At 40.5% G+C, this 21916-nt stretch overlaps 1 protein-coding gene across 2 annotated transcripts; it reads right to left on the reverse strand.

Moving 5' to 3' along the window:
- Positions 1 to 3714: 3714 nt before the first annotated feature.
- On the reverse strand, positions 3715 to 21080 carry pdgfba (platelet-derived growth factor beta polypeptide a). 2 transcript variants are annotated; one of them, XM_067414894.1, is made up of 7 exons: positions 20598 to 21080; positions 14372 to 14468; positions 9792 to 9863; positions 9095 to 9288; positions 5704 to 6589; positions 5344 to 5467; positions 3715 to 5121 (listed from the first exon to the last, which is right to left on the reverse strand). In XM_067414894.1, exons 1-7 carry the CDS (start codon positions 20667 to 20669, stop codon positions 5109 to 5111), a joined length of 1458 nt encoding a protein of 485 aa, XP_067270995.1. In that variant the 5' UTR covers positions 20670 to 21080; the 3' UTR covers positions 3715 to 5108. The 2 variants fall into 2 exon arrangements, with proteins under 2 accessions (XP_067270995.1, XP_067270997.1); XM_067414896.1 differs by having other exon boundaries at positions 14376 to 14468; positions 20598 to 20612.
- Positions 21081 to 21916: the final 836 nt, after the last annotated feature.

The following is a 21916-nucleotide window of genomic DNA, read 5'->3' on the forward strand; positions in this document are numbered from 1 at the left end:
GTTCATCTCCTCCCGGCCAGCCCTCTCGTATCTGTTACACCACCTGATCTCCCTCTGCGTACACGTCCATCTGTGCTGCTATGACGACTGTCTGTAACCACTGCGACCTGTCACCCTCACACACACAAATCACAACTGTAATGTGACCACCACACGCTACACAGATAGAAAGACCCACAGTGTGCAGAATCATCCACATATACAGACACGACAGTTTGAAGGCGTTGCAAACACTGATTTTTGAGGACGCATCAGCATGCGCATTAGCAGGAACAGTTTTAAATGTTTTTTTCACTAAAGTAGAATTTTGTTTATATTATTTTTGTCAGATTTATTAAAATATTAATGCTGCCAAATACGGCTTGGCTTCAAGGGATTTTGATTATGTCCTGTTTTGCCTGTTTTGCTTTATGACATTCCTATAAAAACGAACTGTACTACAATTCAGAGCAATGACATTGTATTTCTAACAAGTAGAGATGGTTTAATGGAGGTCAACTAGTCATCCAACAACCAACTAGTCAATTACTATGGTTCACATTAAGAACGATAACTATATTAGCGTCCACACCAGTATAACCAGTCCTACTCTACCTGCCCCAAGTGGGATTTGAACCGGGGTCTCCGGTGTGAGAGGCGGGCGCTCTAACAAGGAGGCTAAAGACCGCAGCATCTAGAGTCAGTCGCTAGCGTACCTCTTAAGATGAGGGGAGTGAGGTCACTGACATATGACAGTTAAGCCACGTTTCCACCGTGAGAACTTTCCCCAGGAACTAGGGACTTTGCGTCCACACTCGGTGTGTTTTGACCGCAGGAACCGGGGTCGAAATAAAGTTCTGGATAAAGATTTCCCCCTCAAAACGGCCCTGCTCACGAGGTAGTACTTTTTTAAAGTTCGGGAACTTTCTGCGGTAGCATTTTAGCATGCTAACAGTCATAAACTATTAGCACGTGAAAACCCGCTTTCTGCTGCTACCGCCATCATCTTTGTCTAATTAAAAAGATCGAGACAATTACTGTCAGACTCTAAATAGTTTGTACTTATTTGTATTTGCTCTCTGGAAGACAAATTACCTTAGAGTCTGTGCAAACTGTAACTTGTGACCGACTTTAGTTCAGTATTGAGGGAAATAAAATTTCGGGTGACCCTGAATAGTCGAAGATTCGATGCATCGATATGCTGAGCCGGATTCGACCACCGATCTCACAGTCGAATCTTCGCGGGTGTTATGAAATGAAGATCATACCATTTTGGCAATATGGGGGTGCTTAATATTTTAAAGACGTGGCGCGGCGCTGAGCTTTAATTGCGTCTGGTGTGCGACCCCTTCAGCGCCACGCCTTTAAAATTTGAACACATTGTTTTTAATGAGTGTACACACACCGGTGGCGACATTCGCCGCCTGTCCGCGGAGACTCAGGAAGTTGTTTCAAATCCTGCCGTGCCACAGAGCGCCATTTCAAGGTTTTATATTAAATTTATATTATATTTCCCTCAAATCGTCAGTGTACTGATATCACTGTGCTAAAAGATACACTCATCGTGCAACTCTTCTGTCAGAAGTCGATTCAAAATTGAGCTTGCATGTATATAATGTACGCGTCCGGTGTGAGATTCCTTGAGACACTGAGTTTCGCGTCCGGTGTGAGACCCCCTTTAGGCATAATCGGCTTAAGAACGTGCATGTAAACGCACTCAAAGTGTCCTTTTCCTCTCTATGCAGGTTTTTTTTTTTTTTTTTATTATCAAAATGTTCTTTTATATATTTGTGTGATGTTCTGTATTTCAATCACGGCTTTAAAGGGTTACTTCACCGCTTTTTCATATTAAACTGTTATTCCCTTAACTAAAACGAGTTGATACATACCTCTCTCGTCTCAGTGCGTGCACTTAATCTCTCTGACGCGCAGTGACGATCTGATAGCATTTAGCTTAGCTCCCTAAGCCAAGTTCATTCACTATGGTACCAAACAGAGATCAAGTTAGAAGTACCAAACACCTCCATCTTTTCCCCTATTTAAATACAGTTACACGAGTAGTTGAACGATCAAGTATGGTGACAAAATAAAACGTGGTACTTCTCTAATCGGATTAAAAAGGAGAACTATAATGTATGGCGGATTAGTACTTCTGAGAGTACTTCGGCTCGGCGCAGTAAAAAGTCTCGGCCGAAACATCTTTCCTCACACCTCCCCCTCACTCTCTCATTTCTGTCAATAGGGAGATGTGAGGGAAGATGTTTCGGCCGAGACTTTTTACTGCGCCGAGCCGAAGTACTCTCAGAAGTGCTAATCCGCCATACATTATAGTTCGCCTTTTTAATCCGATTAGAAACGCGCCATGTTTTATTTTGTCACCATACTTGATCGTTCAACTACTCGTGTAACTGTATTTAAATAGGGGAAACGTGGAGGTGTTTGGTATTTCTAACTTGATCTGTGTTTGGTACCATAGTGAATGAACTGGGTTTAGGGAGCTAAGCTAAATGCTATCAGATCATCACCGCGCGTCAGAGAGATTAAGTGCACGCACTGAGACGAGAGAAGTATGTATCAACCCGTTTAAGTTAAGGGAATAACATAGTTTAATATGAAAAGGCAGTGAAGTATCCCTTTAACATGTTATGAAAAAATGGTTTATGAATGTTTATCCACCACATTACCTTTTATTTAAACCTAAATAAAAAAGCCATTGTGAGTTCGTCTGTCAGTTGGCAGGCAGTTTTGGTCGCTTTATGAAAAGTTGTTGCTGTGTGCAGTGTGTAAAGGAAAATAAAAATAGTTTTAATCTCCTGCTGACTAGTGTCGAGCCCCACCCAACCCATTCACACACACACACAGATGATTCGACTATCAGTCGACCATAGAAAGATTCGATAATTATGATTCAAATGTGTAAATCCTTAGTTGGGGACACCCCTAAACTAAATATAGAATAAGAAAAACAGAGGGCGTGGCTTGTTTTTGCCCACTGGATATTGGTTGGATCTAGAAAAGTAGGCATTCCATTCTTCATTCATTTTTTGTGTGAATCGACTTACACGGTAGCCTGACAAGCCAGACCCACAACAAGATGTTTGGTCTGGAAACTCACCATTGACAGGGCTCAAGCTGAGGGGCGGGATAAACAGATGTCTTTCAAACTCCCTCTCCACGGCATGCACGCAATTGGATAGCGCTACAACCAACCAGAGCTAGTTGAAAGATTAAACTTTAGCAGTATGGCCGTATCCGGTCTGCAAAACTCTGAACACATATTCCCTTCTTAAGAATGAATTCAGTGCCGTTCTTTGTTCTTTTCTCAGGGAAAAGCTTAACTCCAAGTCTTCCAGAGTCGCGGTCAAAGCGGATTCGAAAGGCCGCCGTTCGCCAGTTTCTGTGTTTACTAGAAGCATGCAAACGCAACTCGGCCGTCATTATGTTAAGCCCGGCCCACCGACTCTAGACACGATGTAATTGGCCCGACCAGAGTTTGGCGTTTACAGCTCAGAAGGGTATTGAGAGTTACTAGACGAAACTCGCGGGCAGATTAGATTTGCTGCCGCTAGGGTGCGTCTAAATTTCTAGGCTACTTACACGGATTAATTGTCACCACAATACTAGTAAATGTGCGCTAACAAAGTAAATAGGGTCAAAGCCATGGTCGTTTCTGAATTAATATTCTGCCAAGTGGCCTGTTTTCACAAAATGCTATAAACAACATCAAACAAATGATAAATTGGACACTTTTTATATTTATATTAAAATAGCATTATTACATTAACAATAATTTTCATCAAAACAAATAACAATTAATTACTCTTTTATACCTTTTATAAATAAGTTACGTAAAAAGCCAGAAAAGAAATGCATCATTTACAAACAGTTGTTTTATAGCTTTACAAGATTCCAGAAGCAGTTGAATGCACAGACGAACATTTGGGAACAGCAGGCATAAAATGGCAGAGCACTCCATACCGCCCCCTACAGGATGGGAGTATTTCACTGTAACCTCATTACGGCTAAACACAATCTTCTTATTTTCATATAAATATTGAATTAGGAACTATTTGACCGTGCAACTACCAACATGCGAACATTTAGTGCTTTCAGCACTTCATATTTGATAATCTCCAGTGTACGTTATTCCAGTGTTTTTGCACTAATTAAATATTGTGCATGATACTGAGAGATCCTTACAAAAAAGTACTGAGGCGGTACCATGGTATCAGATTGATTACCATATTCATATACCATGGTATATACATGGTACTCCAAAGTACTTCAATGAATACCATCATATTACCAAGGTACATGTTCAAAAAACTGCTTTGTAAGTGCTTTTACTCCTCAATTTTATATCTAGCCAGCTGATATTTTGCTATTTAATAAACTTGGAGTGTTTAAGTAGCTTGACAAATTTACAGATTATACGTTTTGAGATGAATTTGTAAATGTTATTTGTATTTTATACTTGTCTGGAAGTCCTGAGCTTCATATCCCCATTTGTTTTGCTCTTTGAGAGTCCGAATTCAAATTCAAAGTCCTCACATATATTCCAGTTTCAATTTCTTCCATTTGCTATTCCAGTAGTTCCTCCAGTGGATAAATAGTCCACAGTTGTTTTCCAACCCAACCACCAGTGGGTCTACATCATTCATTGGCAATTGAAGGCTACTCTGACTTTCCCCAAGTAGCTAATCACTGATTTGAGCCAGATCCTTGGCAAACCAATGGTTCAAGTCAATATTGCACCGCATTTGGCAGTTGTCGTGCTGAATGAAGCATTTCTGGCAGACCGTAATTCTATTGTGTTTTCAGCACGGTCTCGCTATTTGGCAGGCTGTGTTTGCGTATGGAATCCCTTTTAAGTCCATGCTCACAGGATATCCTGAGTACGACCAGCTCCCGTAGTGCGAACATCGCAGAACTGGTGGCCTCCTACGACTGCAATGGCTGATGGGAAATGTAGTTCATGGGAGCTTATTTGGCAAAGATCAAAGACATTTCCAGTTATTATAAAAAGATTTCCAGTGTGTCTCTGCTATATCCTGTGTGTCTCCACCCTGACTCCCAGCTTTGTGGTTACTCCTGGGACTTTGGCAGCAGTTCAGAGTCTTTGGTCTTCTTCAGGACATTACCCTGTTAGAGGATAGAGGTTAATTAGATTTAAATAAATCAAATTATTTCCACACCACTAACGGTATCAAACTGAATTGAAAACTATTAAGTGTTCACTTCCAACGAGGTGTAAAATACATAAATATGATTATTTTTCTAATTTTGTTTGTTGACTACAAAATTCAGCTGTAAACCATTGCGTGTTAGCGTGTGTCAATAATCATACTATAGTATTAGCATTACATTATCATCGCTCTCATGGAGGCCTTGCTCATCCTCTTCCGATGTTTCCGTCGTCGCTTCCGTGGGGGCTGGAGAGGGGGCGGAGTCTGTGGGGCTGAGGGAGTGGTGGGAGGAGCTTGCGTCACTATGGGATAATGAAGAAAACAGAAGACCAAAGGAATGCGGTTAGGAGGGTGTTGTGATCAGCATTGAGACATTATTTTGTTAGCATCACATTACTTTGTTGACCTTTGACTTTATAAGCTACCTGTGACGTTAAAGAAATGGAAAGAATAACAGGAAACATAAGTTACTAATCACAATACAATCTGTACTACACACACACACACACACACATAATGACTTAATAGAAAATCTTACCTGTTTTTTGTGTGCTTGTCTGTTGTTTGCTAACTGCTTGTGTTGTATGTTGGTGAAGCTGATGGTGTCGGTGGTGTTGGTGACGGAGATGATGTTGTGTTTCTTGCTGCTGTTCCTTATCTTGCATATTTTGATTATTTGCTTCTGTTTGGTGGTGGTGGTGGTGATGTTTTCTAACTTCTGATTGGTCAGAGTGATGGCTTAGCACTTCTGATAAGCCGCTGGATTGGCCGATCACCTCAACGTGGCTGTAAGTGCGACTAAAAGTGTCTATTTGGCTACTGTGTGGCATGCTGTGCTCTGATTGGACGGGATTGTGGGAAGCATTGTATTTTGGTTGCTGTGGTGTGGTTTTATCCTGTGGTTGCTGTGGTTTTGGCTGCTGATCCTCTTGCAGATGTTTGTCGTAATGCTGTTGTGTCTTTTTCGCCATGCCATCCCCACTGTGTTCTGGTTTCACCTCCTCTGCTTGTGTTGCGTCACTCATCATTTGTGGATCTCCTAATGTGGTTTGTCTGGTGGGAACATCTCCTCTGCTCACATAAACTGCCGTGTGTGTAAGTATATGTTGGGACGGGCTTTGTCGGTAGCCCTGTGTGTGTGTGACTGTGTTTTTGGACTGCCATTGTAGCTCCTGACTCTCTTTCTCCTCCAAATGGAGCCTCTGATTATGTTTAAGTTCATCATGGCGATGTAGCTCCTCTTTCGACTGGGTCTTTGGTTGCGTTACTTTAGGGTGGAGTCTGGACGGAGGAAGAGGTGTGGTCTGGAGCCGTGGGCTGTGTGCAGAAGGGACTGATTGACAGCTACAAGTCACATGATCCTCCACGGGTATCACAACCTTCTCGTAAACTGGTTGTCGGTTGATAAACTGGATTTTCGTCATCTAGACAAAAAAAAGAGATATTAAAATAATGCTAGCCATTCATTTCTTAACACAACACGCAAAACAATACAATATTTATGTTAGCATGTTTGCTAAGCTAACAATGCAAAACACTAATTAACATAAAAATACACAGTACATATAAATATTGGGTAAAATAGTCACTTTCTAATTACACATAACTATTCATAGCATGTTGCTAAGCTAAAAATGTGATATTTTAATTAGTTTTGGGGAGTAGCTAACTACAAGTAGCAACGCCACTAACTTAACGCTGGGGACACTAAAATTATGATCCAAGTTATTCAATTAAATATACAAATAAAATTAAAGAATTAGGTCTTAATATATTATAATACTGATCTGCCAACATTGTCGCTCTATGATAAATTAAAATAAGATGATAACATCACTGTTTTCTCCAGAACGACTGTACAGCCAAATCAAAATTTGTTGCAATTTTGCCCTGTTTAACACTGAAGCTGCTTTGAGACAATCGTCATTGTAAAAGCGCTTGATTGATTGATTGATTGATTGATTGATTGATTGATTGATTGAACTACATTTTTCAGTAGCTTTTCAGTAGCTTTAGTTGCTTTTAGTATAGCTTTTCCAGTAGCAAACTACTTTTTCCAGGAAGTAGCGGCGTAGCATGACCAAAAGCTACATTCCTTCTTCTTCTGATTAGATCATAAACTAAAATTGTGCATTACCGCCATCTATTGTTTCATCAAGCATCTTGCAGCTTTACAGTTTATTGTGGAGAGATGTTGGGTCTGGGAACACCCCATTGGTAGGGCTCAATCCGAGGGGCGGGATAAAAAGTAGTCTGTCAAATTCAAATATAATTCAAAATAATTTTTCATCTGTATGCAATAGAATAGCGCTACAACCAAGCAGAGTAACGAACAAGGTGAAGCGGAGCTAGCTGACAGATTAAACTTTTGCCGTATCCGGTCGGCAATACTCCGAACACATTTTCCTTTTTTGCCGTTATTTGATATTTTCTTAAAGAAGACTCCAAGTCTTCCAGAGACGTGGCCAAAGCCGATTCGAAAGATCGCTGTTCGCCAGCTTCTTTGTTTACAAGAAGCACGCGAAACGTCCGCAATTCTGCCGTCATTATTAAGCCCGCCCACCGACTCTATACACGATGTGATTGGCCTGACCAGAGTTTGTTTTTTTCAAGCTCGTAAGCCAATGGATAGTTGCTCGATGGCCTGGCTGCAAATGATATTTGCTGCCGCTAGGGTGCGTCTAGATTTCTAGGCTAGCTTTATGATGCCCATCTCAACGAGTAAACACAGGTGATGGGCGATTTTGAAACACTGCTTCATGAAGCTGCGAAAACTTTACAAATCTTTTGTTTCGAATCAGTGGTTCTGCCAAAGTCACATGATTTTAGTAAACTAGGCTTTGTTACGTCATAACTGTTTCGACCATAGACATCATCCATTTCTGCTTGCCATATTTGAAGCTTTCAGGCGGCCTGCACGGCGCTGACATCTTGGGGCTGAGTCTGCGCAGTAGCTATTCCGGGACCGGAGTTGCGCAGTAGAGCGCAGGAGGTAGAGCAGGAAGTACAGCTGTGATATCAAAAGCCCGCCCACACTCTCGCAGATGCAGAACAATTTATTATGTTGGTGTGAAATAAACAGTTATGGAAATGTGGAAATTAAAGCTAAAGCTCCAATCTGCTCCCAAAAATTCAGAAAAAAGTCTGTTAGATCGAGGCGCGAAAGCTTCAGTATCTGAGAGGGAGACTGCAGGCTTGGTTTCGACATGTTTCAAAATTGTAATAGTTCACCACAGGGGGCAATGATCTGTGAAACCATGAATTACGGAGATTCACTGAGATCGCCCCCTAGCAGCGGGGGCTGAACTTTAAAAAGGATATGAAGCCTATGCAGGGTTATTTATTTGATTAGCCTACTTGCCTGAAAACTATTAGACCTGCCTTTAGAGCATTGTTGTTTTGATTGTTAGTTCTTATTTTATTACTTTTCTTTAAAATGTAGGCTATTACATTTATATTAGTTAAGCTAGTAGTTTTAGCTGTGGTCTTGAAATTGAAATAGAGGACTGTGAATTTTCTCTAGTATCTAAAATGTTGGTGTCATAACTGCCTGTTTTTGTGTCTTGGCTGGTAAAAAATATTTTCGGGCCAGAAAATTAACAGCCATTGGCAGGTGGGGCAAAAAAATTGTTTTAGGCCCTGTCTCTTAACCCTAAATGGGTAGCCCTAAACTAACAAACTTCTCGACAGAGCGCTAGCTACTCTCTGCTGTCTCAGAAAGCATCTTTGTCCTCTGTTGACCACCGTAGCTTCTCCATGTGCTTTGAAAGGGAGGGGGGAGCAATGGACGGTTGCAATTTGCAACCTCACCACTAGATGCTGCTAAAATTTACACTGTACACCTTTAAGGAATTACAACAGTGCCTTATATTATCTTTTAGAATATTTTAATGTTGTCCAAAAAGGGTTGTAAACTTGAAAATGAATACCTGTAAATATCGTGTTTCAATGACGACTGGCATGCATTGTACAATGCGTGTGTTGCAGCAGCCTGAACATCTCTGCACCTCCACACACGGAGGCCACAACATGAAGTTGGCGTTCCGTCTGTCCAGCATGGAACGGGTCACTTCCATAACTTCTGTTCTCACCTTGCACATGGCCTGCTGGGCCACCTGAACGCCTGTGAGAGAGATTAACGTTCATACTCTTTATTATTCCCACATTGCAGAAGCCAAGCTGGATGGAAGTCAGACAAATTAGACTAACAAGACACTATAATTCACCCTCTCAGCACTGGCAGAATGTGTTTGTGACTGAAAGTGAGCACTCAGAGAAAGAGAGTTCGAGTACATGTGCGAAAGAAGCGTGGGTGGTAAAACTGAGCTTTGAAACTTGTGTGTGTGTGTTTGAGGGTGACCTAAGGACATGTGGCGAGACAGGACGAGACAGAATCAATCAAAGAGACACAACAGCAGACTCCAGGCTCACATACGCACATCTCACACGCTCGCACAAACACACAACAAAGCCACAACACCATTGTGGAATGGAGATGCCACAGTGTCTGAAAATAATAGCCACAGACTGGAAATACATTGAAATGCTGCTGGTGGACAAAGATGAAGAGACGGGAGTGTGGAAAAGAGACAAAGAGAGGAAGGGAGGGAATGCTAGAAGACTTACTGAGGCTTCTGGGAAGACGCTTGTGTGTTCCGTTAGAGTGCATCTCATTCTCGGGTATCTCATCGTCTTCCTCTGAAAATGAAAGACAAAACAAAATGAGCATCGTTCAGTAATTTGAGTAGTTAGAGATCATGAAGTTGACCTCCTGACATTCACCAGCTTAGTGTAATATCATTCTTCACACCAAGGATGATAACTATTACTATAATTATAAAGGTTTAATAATCATTCTAATCTGAGAGTCGTAAAGTCCACATAGAGGCTATAACAGAGAAACAATATAATTTAAATCACTTTCATAATGATTTTTTCCCAGCTGATGCTCAATAAAAACATTGCCAGACCAATCAGAATCCATCCGGCTTTAAAGAGCACAAGCATTAAAACTGCAGCGCGCTTTAAAAAAACAGAATGATATCATGCATTGGTGTTGATGCTAATATAGTTATCATTATAGTAATTGTTCTTGGTGTGGATGGATCTTAAAGGGAGGTTCACACCACGACTATAATGATAACAACACAGAGGAACGATATTGTTGGAAAAAATTTCCAGCTGATGAACGATAAAAACATTGACAGCCAATCAGAATCCACCTGATTTTAACCAGACAAAACTGCAGCATGCTTATAATAAACGCTATTGACCGCTGGCGTGGACGATAATATAGTTATCTTTATAGTTATTGTTCTTGATGTGAACAGGCCTTACGGCTGGTCCATGAATGTACAGATCTACTTATTTTCTAAATATTACTTATATAAGTTTTTAAATGTTCTAATTTTTTTCTAAAGAAAGAAATGGATTGGTATCTTTTTTTTTTTATCAGGATGAAGGACTAAGGACATCAGGCGTAACATTATATATGTTATATATACCTTCGTAATACTGTGTTGGTCCACCTTTTGGGCATCCTGACTGGTCTGCAGCTATGCAGCCCCATACACAACAAGTCTAGTCTCCCCATAAGCAACAAATTGCGATGCACTGTGTATTCTGACACCTTTCTATCAGAACCAGCATTAAAGGGTAAGTTCACCCAAAAATGAAATTGATGTCATTAATGACTCACCCTAATGTCGTTCGACACCCGTAAGACCTCCGTTCATCTTTAGAACACAATTTAAGATATTTTAGATTTAGTCCGACAGCGTGTCCAAGTGTATATACTGTCCATGTCCAGAAAGGGAATAAATACATCATCAAAAATAAAAACATCATCAAAGTAGTCCAGATGTGACATCAGTTAGTTCATTAGAATCTCTTGAAGCATCGAAAACACATTTTGGTCAAAAAAACAAAAACAAAAACGATGACTTTATTCAGCATTGTCTTCTCTTCCGTGTTCCTCAAATAAAGATTCAAACGGTTGTGAATCAGTGAATCAATCAATGATTCGGATCGCCAATGTCACGTGATTTCAGCAGTTTGACACGCGATCCGCATCATTGATCGATTCACTGATTCACAACCGTTTGAATCTTTATTTGAGGAACACGGAAGAGAAGACAATGCTGAATAAAGTCGTAGTTTTTGTTATTTTTTGGACTAAAATGTATTTTCGATGCTTCAAGAGATTCTAATTAACTAATTGATGTCACATATGGACTACTTAGATGATGTTTTTATTCCCTTTCTGGACATGGACAGTATAGTGTTCATACACTTAGATACGCTGTCGGACTACATATAAAATATCTTGTGTTCTGAAGATGAACGGAGGTCTTGAACGGGTGTGGAACGACATACATTTAATTTTTGGGTGAACTTACCCTTTACGTTCTTGAGCAATCTGAGCTAGAGTAGCTCATCTGTTTGATTGGACTACATGGACCAGCCTTTGCTCCTTACGTGCATCAATGAGCCTTGGCCACCTATGACTCTGTGGCAGGTTCACCACTGTTCCTTCCTTCAACCACTTTTAATAGATACTGACCACTGCAGATAGAACCAGATACTGACCTTGTCAAACTCACTCAAATCCTTACGCTTGCCCATTTTTCCTGCTTCTAACACCTCAACTTTGAGGACAAAATGTTCACTTGATGCTTAATATATCCCACCCACTAACAGGTGCCGTGATGAAGAGATAATCAGAGTTATTCTCTTAGCCTGTCAGTGGTCATAATGTTATATCTGATCGGTGCATATTTTCACCTATTGGAGAGATACTTCAGTTACGTAGTGTAAAAATACACCCACTCAGACAGTAGTTTGACTGGCATGTGAAGTGACCAATCACAGTCCGCTTTTTCACATTACACTACATATAATCTGAACCTGTACATATGACTGCAACCTGCATTTAAGTTACACAAATGTGCTTTGTCTCTGCGTTTGCATGTGTCTCTGTATGTCTCATACTAAAGACCATACTAAAGATCCTCTTGATTCCACAGTCCTGACACCTTTCCGTAAATCTGATCAAGGCCTGTCAATCTACTGTATATCCATGAGCGACTGGTAATTACAGTCCTTGTAGTAAGGGTCATACCATTGTTAGAGCTGGCTGAAATGCACACACACATACAGACACAGAGGACTCCGGTGTAGGGAACAATAGCGTAGCCTTGTGTTTGTGTCCCTTCTGTAAACTTGGAGCTGGATTGGGCTCAAGGTCACTGCTATTGTGCCTGTGAGGGGCTATACACGGCCCATTCATGTAAATATTACCATTATCCACATGCATATGCACACACACACACTGCATTCCAGGCCCCTCACTCTTTCCTGCCTCACCTTCCCACTCCAACACACCCCAGAAAACACACACATTCCACAAATGACGAGACGTTTACTAGTTTGAAGTAGTGCTGATATGGGTTTTTCAATGGCTGATGATGACTGTATGAAGAGAGTTAGACCGCCAATGCATGATAAAAAGCCAATATACTGTATATGTAATAGAATGAATATCTATATAAGTAACCAAAATCCATAAGTGTCATTTGCAATAAGTATAAAGTAAATGCCAAATTTATTACAACATTGTTTTCCAAATATTTAATGGTGAATCTTAAAAGATTTTGGTCAGATATTCTATGACCACCTTTCTAATATTGTGTTGGTCCCCCTTTTGCTGTCAAAACAGCCCTGACCCATCTAAGCATGGACTCCACTAGACCCCTGAAGGTGTGCAGTGGTATCTGGCACCAATATGTTGGCAGCAGATCCTTTAAGTCCTGTAAGTTGCGAGGTGGGGCCTCCATGGATCTGACTTGTTTGTTCAGCACATCCCACAGATGATCGGTTGGATTGAGATCTGGGGAATTTTTCAACACCTGGCCTTTTCAACACCACAAAGTTGTTGTGCTCCTCAAACCATTCCTGAACCATTTTTGCTTTGTGGTAGGGCGCATTATACTTCTGAAAGAGGACACAGCCACCAGGGAATACCGTTTCCATGAGAGGGTGTACATGGTCTGCAACAATGCTTAGGTAGGTGGTACGTGTCAAAGTAACATCCACACAGATGGCAGGACCCAAGGTTTCCCAGCAGAACATTGCCCAAAGCATCACACTGCCTCCATCGGCTTGCATTCTTCCCATAGGGCATCCTGGTTCCATGTGTTCCCCAGGTAAGTGACGCACACGCACACCATCCACCCACGTGATGTAAAAGAAAATATTTTTCCCACTTGTTTACGCCTTGGCGGTGGACAGGGGTCAGCATGGGCACCCTGACTGGTCTTCAGCTATGCAGCCCCATACACAACAAACTGCGATGCACTGTGTATTCTGACACCTTTCAATCAGAACCAGCATTAACTTAACAATTAACAATTTGAGCTACAGTCTGTTTGATTGGGCCACACAGGCCAGCCTTCACTCCCCACGTGCATCAATGAGCCTTGGCCGCCCACTACCCTGTCGCCGGTTCACCACTGGTCCTTCATTGGAGCACTTTTGATAGATACTGACCACTGCAGACCGGGAACACCCCACAAGAGCTGCAGTTTTGGAGATGCTCTGACCCAGTCGTCTAGCCATCACAATTTGGCCCTTGACAAACTCACTCAAATCCTCAGCTTGCCCATTTTTCCTGCTTCTAACACATCAACTTTGAGGGACTTGCTGCCTAATATATCCCACACGTGTTGTGATGAAGAGATAATCAGCATTATTCACTTCATAATGTGTATATATATATATATATATATATATATATATAACAAATTTATGTTGTAATATGTAGCTAATTCAATTTAATAACGTGTTATTTGCAAGGTTTTTTATTTATTTATTAAATGGTACTTGGTTTGAAAATCAGTTTAAAATGGTGAATTGTGTGTGTGTGTATATGTATAATCAATATATCCATATGGTGATATCCGGAATCCTTGTCCTTGTGGAGACATTTTTTTGATTCCCATGAAGAAACAGCTTATAAATCATACAGAAGGATGCTTTGGTTAGGTTTAGGGTTGTGGATATAATTTACAGTTTGTACAGTAGAGAGTCCCCACAAAGATAGCGAAACTGAGTGCGTGTGTGTTTGTGTGTGTATGCGTGTGTGTGTGCGTGTGCTGTATGCTGTACTTTGTATTTAGAGTGTGTTCAAGATATGGGATCAGCTTTACCTACGGATTCTACATCCAGAAGTTTCTTCAGATCATCTACGGATGAGATCGGGCTGTTCATCACTAAATCCACCAGAGATGGAGGGAGAGCGTCACCCTTATGAAGAAAGAGAAAGAGAGAGGGTCAAACAGGTCTCTGAAAAGACACACACCTGTCTAGGTGGGAAACAGGCTCCAGTCATTTCAATAACATACACATATCCATGTCTAGCTGACGCGTTCAGTAGAATAACAGACGTCTGGCTGAGGACACGTGTTGCAGAGTTACAGAAAGCATGTGTGGAGAGCTCTATTTGTCCTTTGTGTTTATTTTTTTATCGCTGTCCTTTATTAAGCTGCATTACTCATAATCAGGTCACTGTGTGTGTGTGTGTGTGTGTGTGTGTGTGTGTGTGTGTGTGTGTGTGTGTGTGTGTGTGTGTGTGTGTGTGTGGTCAGTCATGTGGCCAACACAGTGGGAAAATAAATATATAAATAAAACATATTGCCATAAGCAAACCATCCAATTAAACATCACACAGAGTTCATAATTTACAGTTTCTTTCAGTGTATTGCAGTTCTGACAATTTAACAATAACAATTATGCTATTATTATCTAGACAGGCAGGCAGCAATTATTAATAAACTCTTTAAAAGTAATTAAAAACATTGATTTTCGATATCTAGACAAATGATAGATATGTTTGTCAGGGTGATTAATAGGCTGATGTTTTGTTTGGCAATATATCGGCAATAGTAGTTCTCTTTTGCATTTCAGTTCCAAAAAATACCCAAAGAAGAGTTTATTTTACTCAACTGCATGTGCAGCTAGTTTGCTGTCATTAAATTGTATTCTGCATATATCAGCATAAAATCGTAAAGTCATTCTCAATTCTCACTATAGCCCTTATGTAGCCCCACCCCGCCCCTTTTCTGTCTTCCGGTTTGTATTTCCACAGCATGAAGGTAAGATCTTACGGATTTATGAATAAACAAATGGTTTTGAATTTCCTAATTTGACTTACATTAGTTATGGCATCCAATTTAAATATTACAATTCCCATGATGACGTTCATTAATTCAACAATAAGTAACACCACTTTACTAACTAATTACTCTTCAACTGCGATGCAATAGAAATATACATAGCTACTGCAAAAATCTACAGGGTCATAAATAAACTGTTTCTTCTACATTGAGTTATGTTGTTTAATATCACCATGGTCCCTTTAAGACAAGTCATTTCCCTTGGCGGCCATCTTTGAAACGCCTCTCAGGTATGCAAGTGCAGCTCCTATCTCTTTAAACGGGGAAACATCAAATTCTCCAAAACTGTTCGGCAAGCTTACAGTTAAATTCCATATTTGAAATCACCAATGAAATCTGACACCAGTTGTCTCAGAAAATAGTTTTCTAAACACTTTATTCATGCCAAAAAACTGAATTTTTCAACCTGGACAAAGCTAATTGCTCAATCCTATGCACGCGTCTCAGAACACTGCCTGTTTCCATAGCAACCGGATACTCGCAATGACTTTACTAATCAATGATTGGCTCTTTCATTTAAAAGGCGGGTCTCGTGTCATATTGGCCGTTGGACTTTCTCTCATTCATAAGTAATCGGAGTCTTCCTATATAAGTATTTGATATCGCTAAGCAAGCAATCATAAGAAGAGGATTTACATATAGAACCCTTAAAGATACAGTACCAACTACTGGGTAAAATAAATTATGACCTGGTTCACACCAAGAACAATAACTAAAAAGTTAACTGTAAGAATAACTATAGCATCCAAACACACAATAACACTCCATGTATTATAAGCGCACTGCAGTTTTATCGTCTGCCACTTCAAGTGCTAAAGCTCTTTAGAGTCAGGTTGATTCTGATTGGCTGTCATTGTTCATTCGTTAGCAACATTATAAGTACACTACATAAGTTTAGAACATGACATCTTGACAACCAAATTAGCCGGATAAACTAGACTGAGACTAAATCCAACGTTCATCAGTGTGTGATAAATTCAGAATGGGATCGCAGGTGTGAAGAAGTGCATGTGAGAGTGAAGCCCACTGTCAAGTGCATGCGTGTATGTGTGTGTGTAGCGCCGTAACACATCTAGTGATCCCATTAGGATGACATCACTCCCATTTGCCACATGCCATTATGAATCATGGGATCCAGAAATGCCAATAGTTCATCCAGAGGAAAAGTTGAGGAGGAATGGGGTATAATTATGGCCCTAGATTGCTATACACACACATACACAGATGAAAATTTATAGGGCGGCCACATGGCAGTTGGCCATAACTAAGTTCAGACATAAAGAAATACTGTATCCATGGAGTGACACCCACACCTGCACATACACACAGGTCGAATAAACAGATATACTGAAAGAAGGATGAAAAGAGCGGGATTTATTTATTTATTTTAAACGTCTGAGCAAGCTTCAATATTCATGCTTACATAGAGAGAGAGAGATTAAATATATTAAAGGATAAGCACAAGCACAATAAGGTCGATCCATCTTCCATTTTCCAAAACTGAGTCATTAATTCAATGCACATTTGATTTGCTCCTCTCAGGTGTTCGGCTCGGCTTTCATTCGATTCCTGAGTCATGTCTGCAAAAGCAATTTCGATGTTATTTTTTAATCCCTAGGGCCGTGACACACACATAATGAGACCAACTCAAAGCCAAATCATCTTATGCGATTCTGTCCACACGCCTGTACCGTGCCGCCTAGATTATTCCTCTCTTATATAACTTAAACACAAGACTTATGGTGCATCAGCTGGAGGACTAAAATCCCATCAGCTGTGACCTTTTAAACTCCGAATCGGAGCGCTCTGGTTTAGAGGGTTGGCCTAACATAAGGTTTGTGGTTTTTTTGTAGGTTTGGTGATGATGCAATGGTGATATTTAAGAGATGGATCACAAAAACATCACTAGGGGATTTAGGTCCTATAGTGTGTGTGGATGGAAATTGATGTGCCTGTCATAAAGACCTTTTCCTAAAGGCCAGGACACATTAGAATATCTCCAACCCAAATCAAGATACATTAATGATTCTGCTCAATCCATTCTATTAGAGAATGGATGGTTTTGTAACTCTTTCCCCGGCATTAACAAATGTATCATTTATGATGCAATGCTTCTCCGCCATTGATCCATGTTTTCACTGCTAAGCCATGTGTCCAACAAAGAGTTTTTAGTCAGTATAAAACACCAGCGATCTCCTGAAAACGATTTGGCGGAGCAGTGTTTTATTTCAGTTGTCTGCGGAACTGTTAACTAATATCTGATTTTGCAAATAGTTTGTTTCTGAATATAAACATGTCGACATAATGTAACAAACGTGCTCTAGCACTGGTTTTGGATGAAGAGATGTGCTCGTTGTTGTCGTTTGTTATCGTTCTATAAGCAGGATGTGGTGATTGGTTGGTGTGGTATTTGCCTCGCCCGTCTTCAACTGTGATTGGAAGGCTGGGTAAAAAGTATAAGCACTGCGTTTGACTAAAAGTTGAACATTCTTCAACTCTTAGTTTTATGCTAATTTATCATTTGACGCAGTTATCATTTTCACATCCAGCGCCATGTTGTTTAATTTGCAAATGCACTCATGCCCATCTGATGTGCTGGTCTAAAAACCAGGTGTGTTCAGGTGTATTGTTGGCGCGTTGCTATTTTGAGGAACTGAAATAGACTGCACCATTGACCAACAAAAACCTGGTCTAAACTCAATAGTGCAGTATTTTTTATTTTTTTTTGTTATTTAAAGGGCGAGTTAGTAATATGCGCCTATAGGTGGGTGCACAACACGCGTATACTCTGCTTATTACATACAGCAGCACACAAACATGCCAAATATTCAAAATAAAAGTGTTCTTCTCTGGAGAAGAACCTCCATGTAAATAGGGAATCCGCCATTGGTGTGAGCGCAACTGGCTTTTAAAGGGAATGGGAAATGAGATGGGTGTTTTTGGGAATAACATGCAATAAACCAATGACTCATTAAGAGACTAGGTACAACCCTTTTGGACTATGAGTCTTGCGTGCCAATGTTTTTTTCCATCGTTAAACTAGCAAAAGTGGATTCGGACACGCCCCAAAGTGCACCTGCACTATACGCTTCAGAAAATCTGCTCAGAACGTTAAAATAGGGCCCTTATGTTCTCAGTGTCCATTTCACACTGAATGCTTTGCGTTTTTTACCGGTCACCTAGAGTTGAAGAATATAAACTTGAGGTAAAACGCAACACTCATCATTGTCACTTTTTACCCAGCCGTCCAATCACAGTGGAGGAGGGATGGGACAAATACCACAGCGACTAATCGCAACATCCTGCTTGATAACAAACAACAACATGCACATCTCTTCGTCAGACCTCAAAGCATGTGTGTTACATTGTGTCAACGTTTTTCATATTTATAAACAAACTAAATTTGCAAAATTAAGAAACAGGTAACAGTTCTGCGGATATTCCATATCCCCACATAGCATCTCAACTGGAAAAAAAACACTGCCGAAGCATTCACAAGACATTTTCAGAAGAGCGCTGGCGTTTTCAACTGCCTAAATATGCTTTGCTGGACACACAGCCTTATATAGTGGGGGTGCTAATACGCATCTTCTGAAAGAGTACAGAATTTTGAAAACAAAACACAGGAGAAAAAGAAGTAGAAACAAGTGATAGGCGCCACATGGCACCCTAAACACTTGCGGTCTTGTACCGAATTTTACTGTAGGGAAGAAGTCTGCTACGGAGCTCGCTTCAGCGCGAGCTTGGCAAAAGTGTGCATCGAGGGCGCATATCGACCGCAAAGGGCTCATGAACACCCTTCTGAAACCTCAAATGACAAACGGGACACCCTAAGGTCTTAAGGACCTAACGGACAAGACCGAAAAGAGTATATGAAGTATGCCTTTTGGGACAGGACCAAAGAAGCATTGCTTACACACATGTAAAATAGTGCGATCATCAAACACTAAACAGCATATAAATCAAACCTGCCTCACATTACTGAATGAAATGTTGAACCCAGGAGTGTGTAAGTTTTGGGAATGTTGTTGGACTCGATCTACTCCGTCTGTGTTTTGATGATCATTCTGAATCCGATCCGGAGGTAGTTTGACAAAGACTTTGACATTTTGTTGAGAGTGTTGCTATTTTGAATGAAATTTACCCACATTCAAGTGTTGTGAAAAAAATGTAGCTTCTTAAAAAAAAAAAAAAAATTCGGCTCTGTTCTTTCTTTTGATTTATATTGCACGTACATACAACAAAATATTCCAGGAACCATGAAAGTTTTGAGAACATTATCAAAAATTCTGGCGCTGACAGACAACAACAACCAAAAAAAAACCTCAGGAGTTAAGATTTAATAATTTGAATACATAAACTATCCACTGATGAGGCAGCCAAATATCCCCTGATATATACGGTTTTAATTTGTATCATTACCAAGATTCCCACATCAGTGAATGTCCATGACTTGGACTACTGAATAAGCTCCTTTTTTATGATAATTTTCAGTCGTGACTCGCTTATGAAAAATTCAGACAGATTTGTGAATCTTTTGTTGTAGAGACTCATAAAAATAAAAATAAAGAAACCACTCACAAAAATAAAGTTATTTAAAGTTCCATCGAAAACTTTTAACATCCATGGAACCTTCCCAAAAGAACGGATCACTGGGGAGCTAAAATGGTTCTTCTTTCACATCACTGAAATAAAATGTTTTATAACCTTTATTTTTTAAAGGACCTTCTATAGGAACTCACAGCACTGTTTTAATTCGGCTAAAGGAGTACTGTAGTGTTAAATGAACAACATAATTGGGGTTTAAGCAGTGACAGTGATGCTCTTGGACTGAGTGATGTGTTTTGGCAGTGGTGCATCTGGGAATCCATCCAATGCACATTAATGCTGGCAACACTAACCGTGGCTTTGTTTGAGTTTAGAATTGCAGACATAAACAAATACAGCTAGATTAAGCATCAAATCTAGTATAGCTTCTCTGTTATCGGGGTCCTGGAGGGTGGGGGCCCTCCACTTTGGGGCCAATACGCAGTCAGGCATTGTTAATGAGGGAATTTGTTACAGTTTGCTTAAATTTCATCCTCGAAATCAAGACAGTTAACAGTGCGCCGTGAATGCGGCTATTGTCAAACGAGACATATAAATTAAACTCCCGCAGAGACAGAGAAACCGTGCGTGACGTCAATCAGGTGAAGCTTACCTGCGCGCGACCAGACCGCAGGCACGCTGCGAGCGCCGCGAGCACCAGCAGCAGAAGCCGCGAGCTCATCATGCGCGCACATCCAACTGTCTCTCTCTCTCTGTGTCAAACACACACACACAGACACACACACACTTGCTCGCTCGCTCGCAGCTGCAGGAAAGTTTATTCCAGAGGGGTTGAGTCACTTTGAACACCGTGCCAGCTGATCCCGTGTGACATTTAACGCCGTATCCAGTGTGGAAATAAAGTGTTCGAGTCACCGATCCGTTAAGAATCGCATATTAATGATATACTTGAAAGGGAAAATAAACACAGGAAAACTCCACTCTTCAGTTTAAAATATCCAAGCGAAACATGTCCAGTTGACTCCAGAAAATAGCCCATGTGTAACTATTCCAGCGCTGCAAGTGTGCAACTTTCCCTATAGCAGCCGCGCGCGCTCCTGCAGTTGTGCGTGCTATAGCGTGTTTCTCAGGTGCTTTAATGCCCCGCTGCTGCACTTCGCTCTGGCTTCAGCCTCAGAAAACAAACCCCGCCCCCTGCGTTCTGATTGGCTCTCTGCCCCTTCAAGGCTGGACTGATGCTTCCATATAAGGCAAATGATTAGGAATGATTCTGCATGGATGAGGGTGGCTCTTCATACATGACCTGACATTCTCAAAGTGTGACTTTTATTTGGAAAAAAAGGCTACAGTTTCCCCACAGCCACCTGTTCCGTCTTGTTTGGAGGTTAAGCAAATAGTTGTAAACTGGGAAGTCACACTGCATTGGACAATCCAAACTGATGATGATGATGATGATGATGATGATGATGATGATGATGATGATGATGATGATGATGATGATGATGTCACTGTAATTGGTAACATATATATGCCTGAATCTTATGAAACCTGCCAGGAATGTGTTTGGGTCATTAAGCACATTTCCTTCCCAAATTCAGACTATAATCTGAAAATGTCTCATCTCACACACACAGTGATATATTATTTCATTCATATATTTGTCAAGTGTTTTTTGCACACGTTAGAATTTGTTGTACTTAATTAAATTCTGATGTAAGTAAAATTATCAATTAGTAATCATTGTAACATTGTTTTATATTTTATTTTCTGATAATTAATACATTTTATACTGTATAATATGCATGTAAAAAAAAACAAATAGGTCTAACACCAGGATTCGTTTTCTTTATGGAAGAGTTTTCCCCTTTAATTCTGGGTGAAATATGACAAGAAAGGCTTCAAAAAGGCCTCCATTAGCTTCCAGTATATTTCCACTCACAAGACCCATAAAGGCAGTAAAGACGTCACTAC

This window comes from Pseudorasbora parva, chromosome 14 (genome assembly GCF_024679245.1).
Source record: "Pseudorasbora parva isolate DD20220531a chromosome 14, ASM2467924v1, whole genome shotgun sequence".
In the NCBI taxonomy this organism is placed as follows: domain Eukaryota; kingdom Metazoa; phylum Chordata; class Actinopteri; order Cypriniformes; family Gobionidae; genus Pseudorasbora; species Pseudorasbora parva.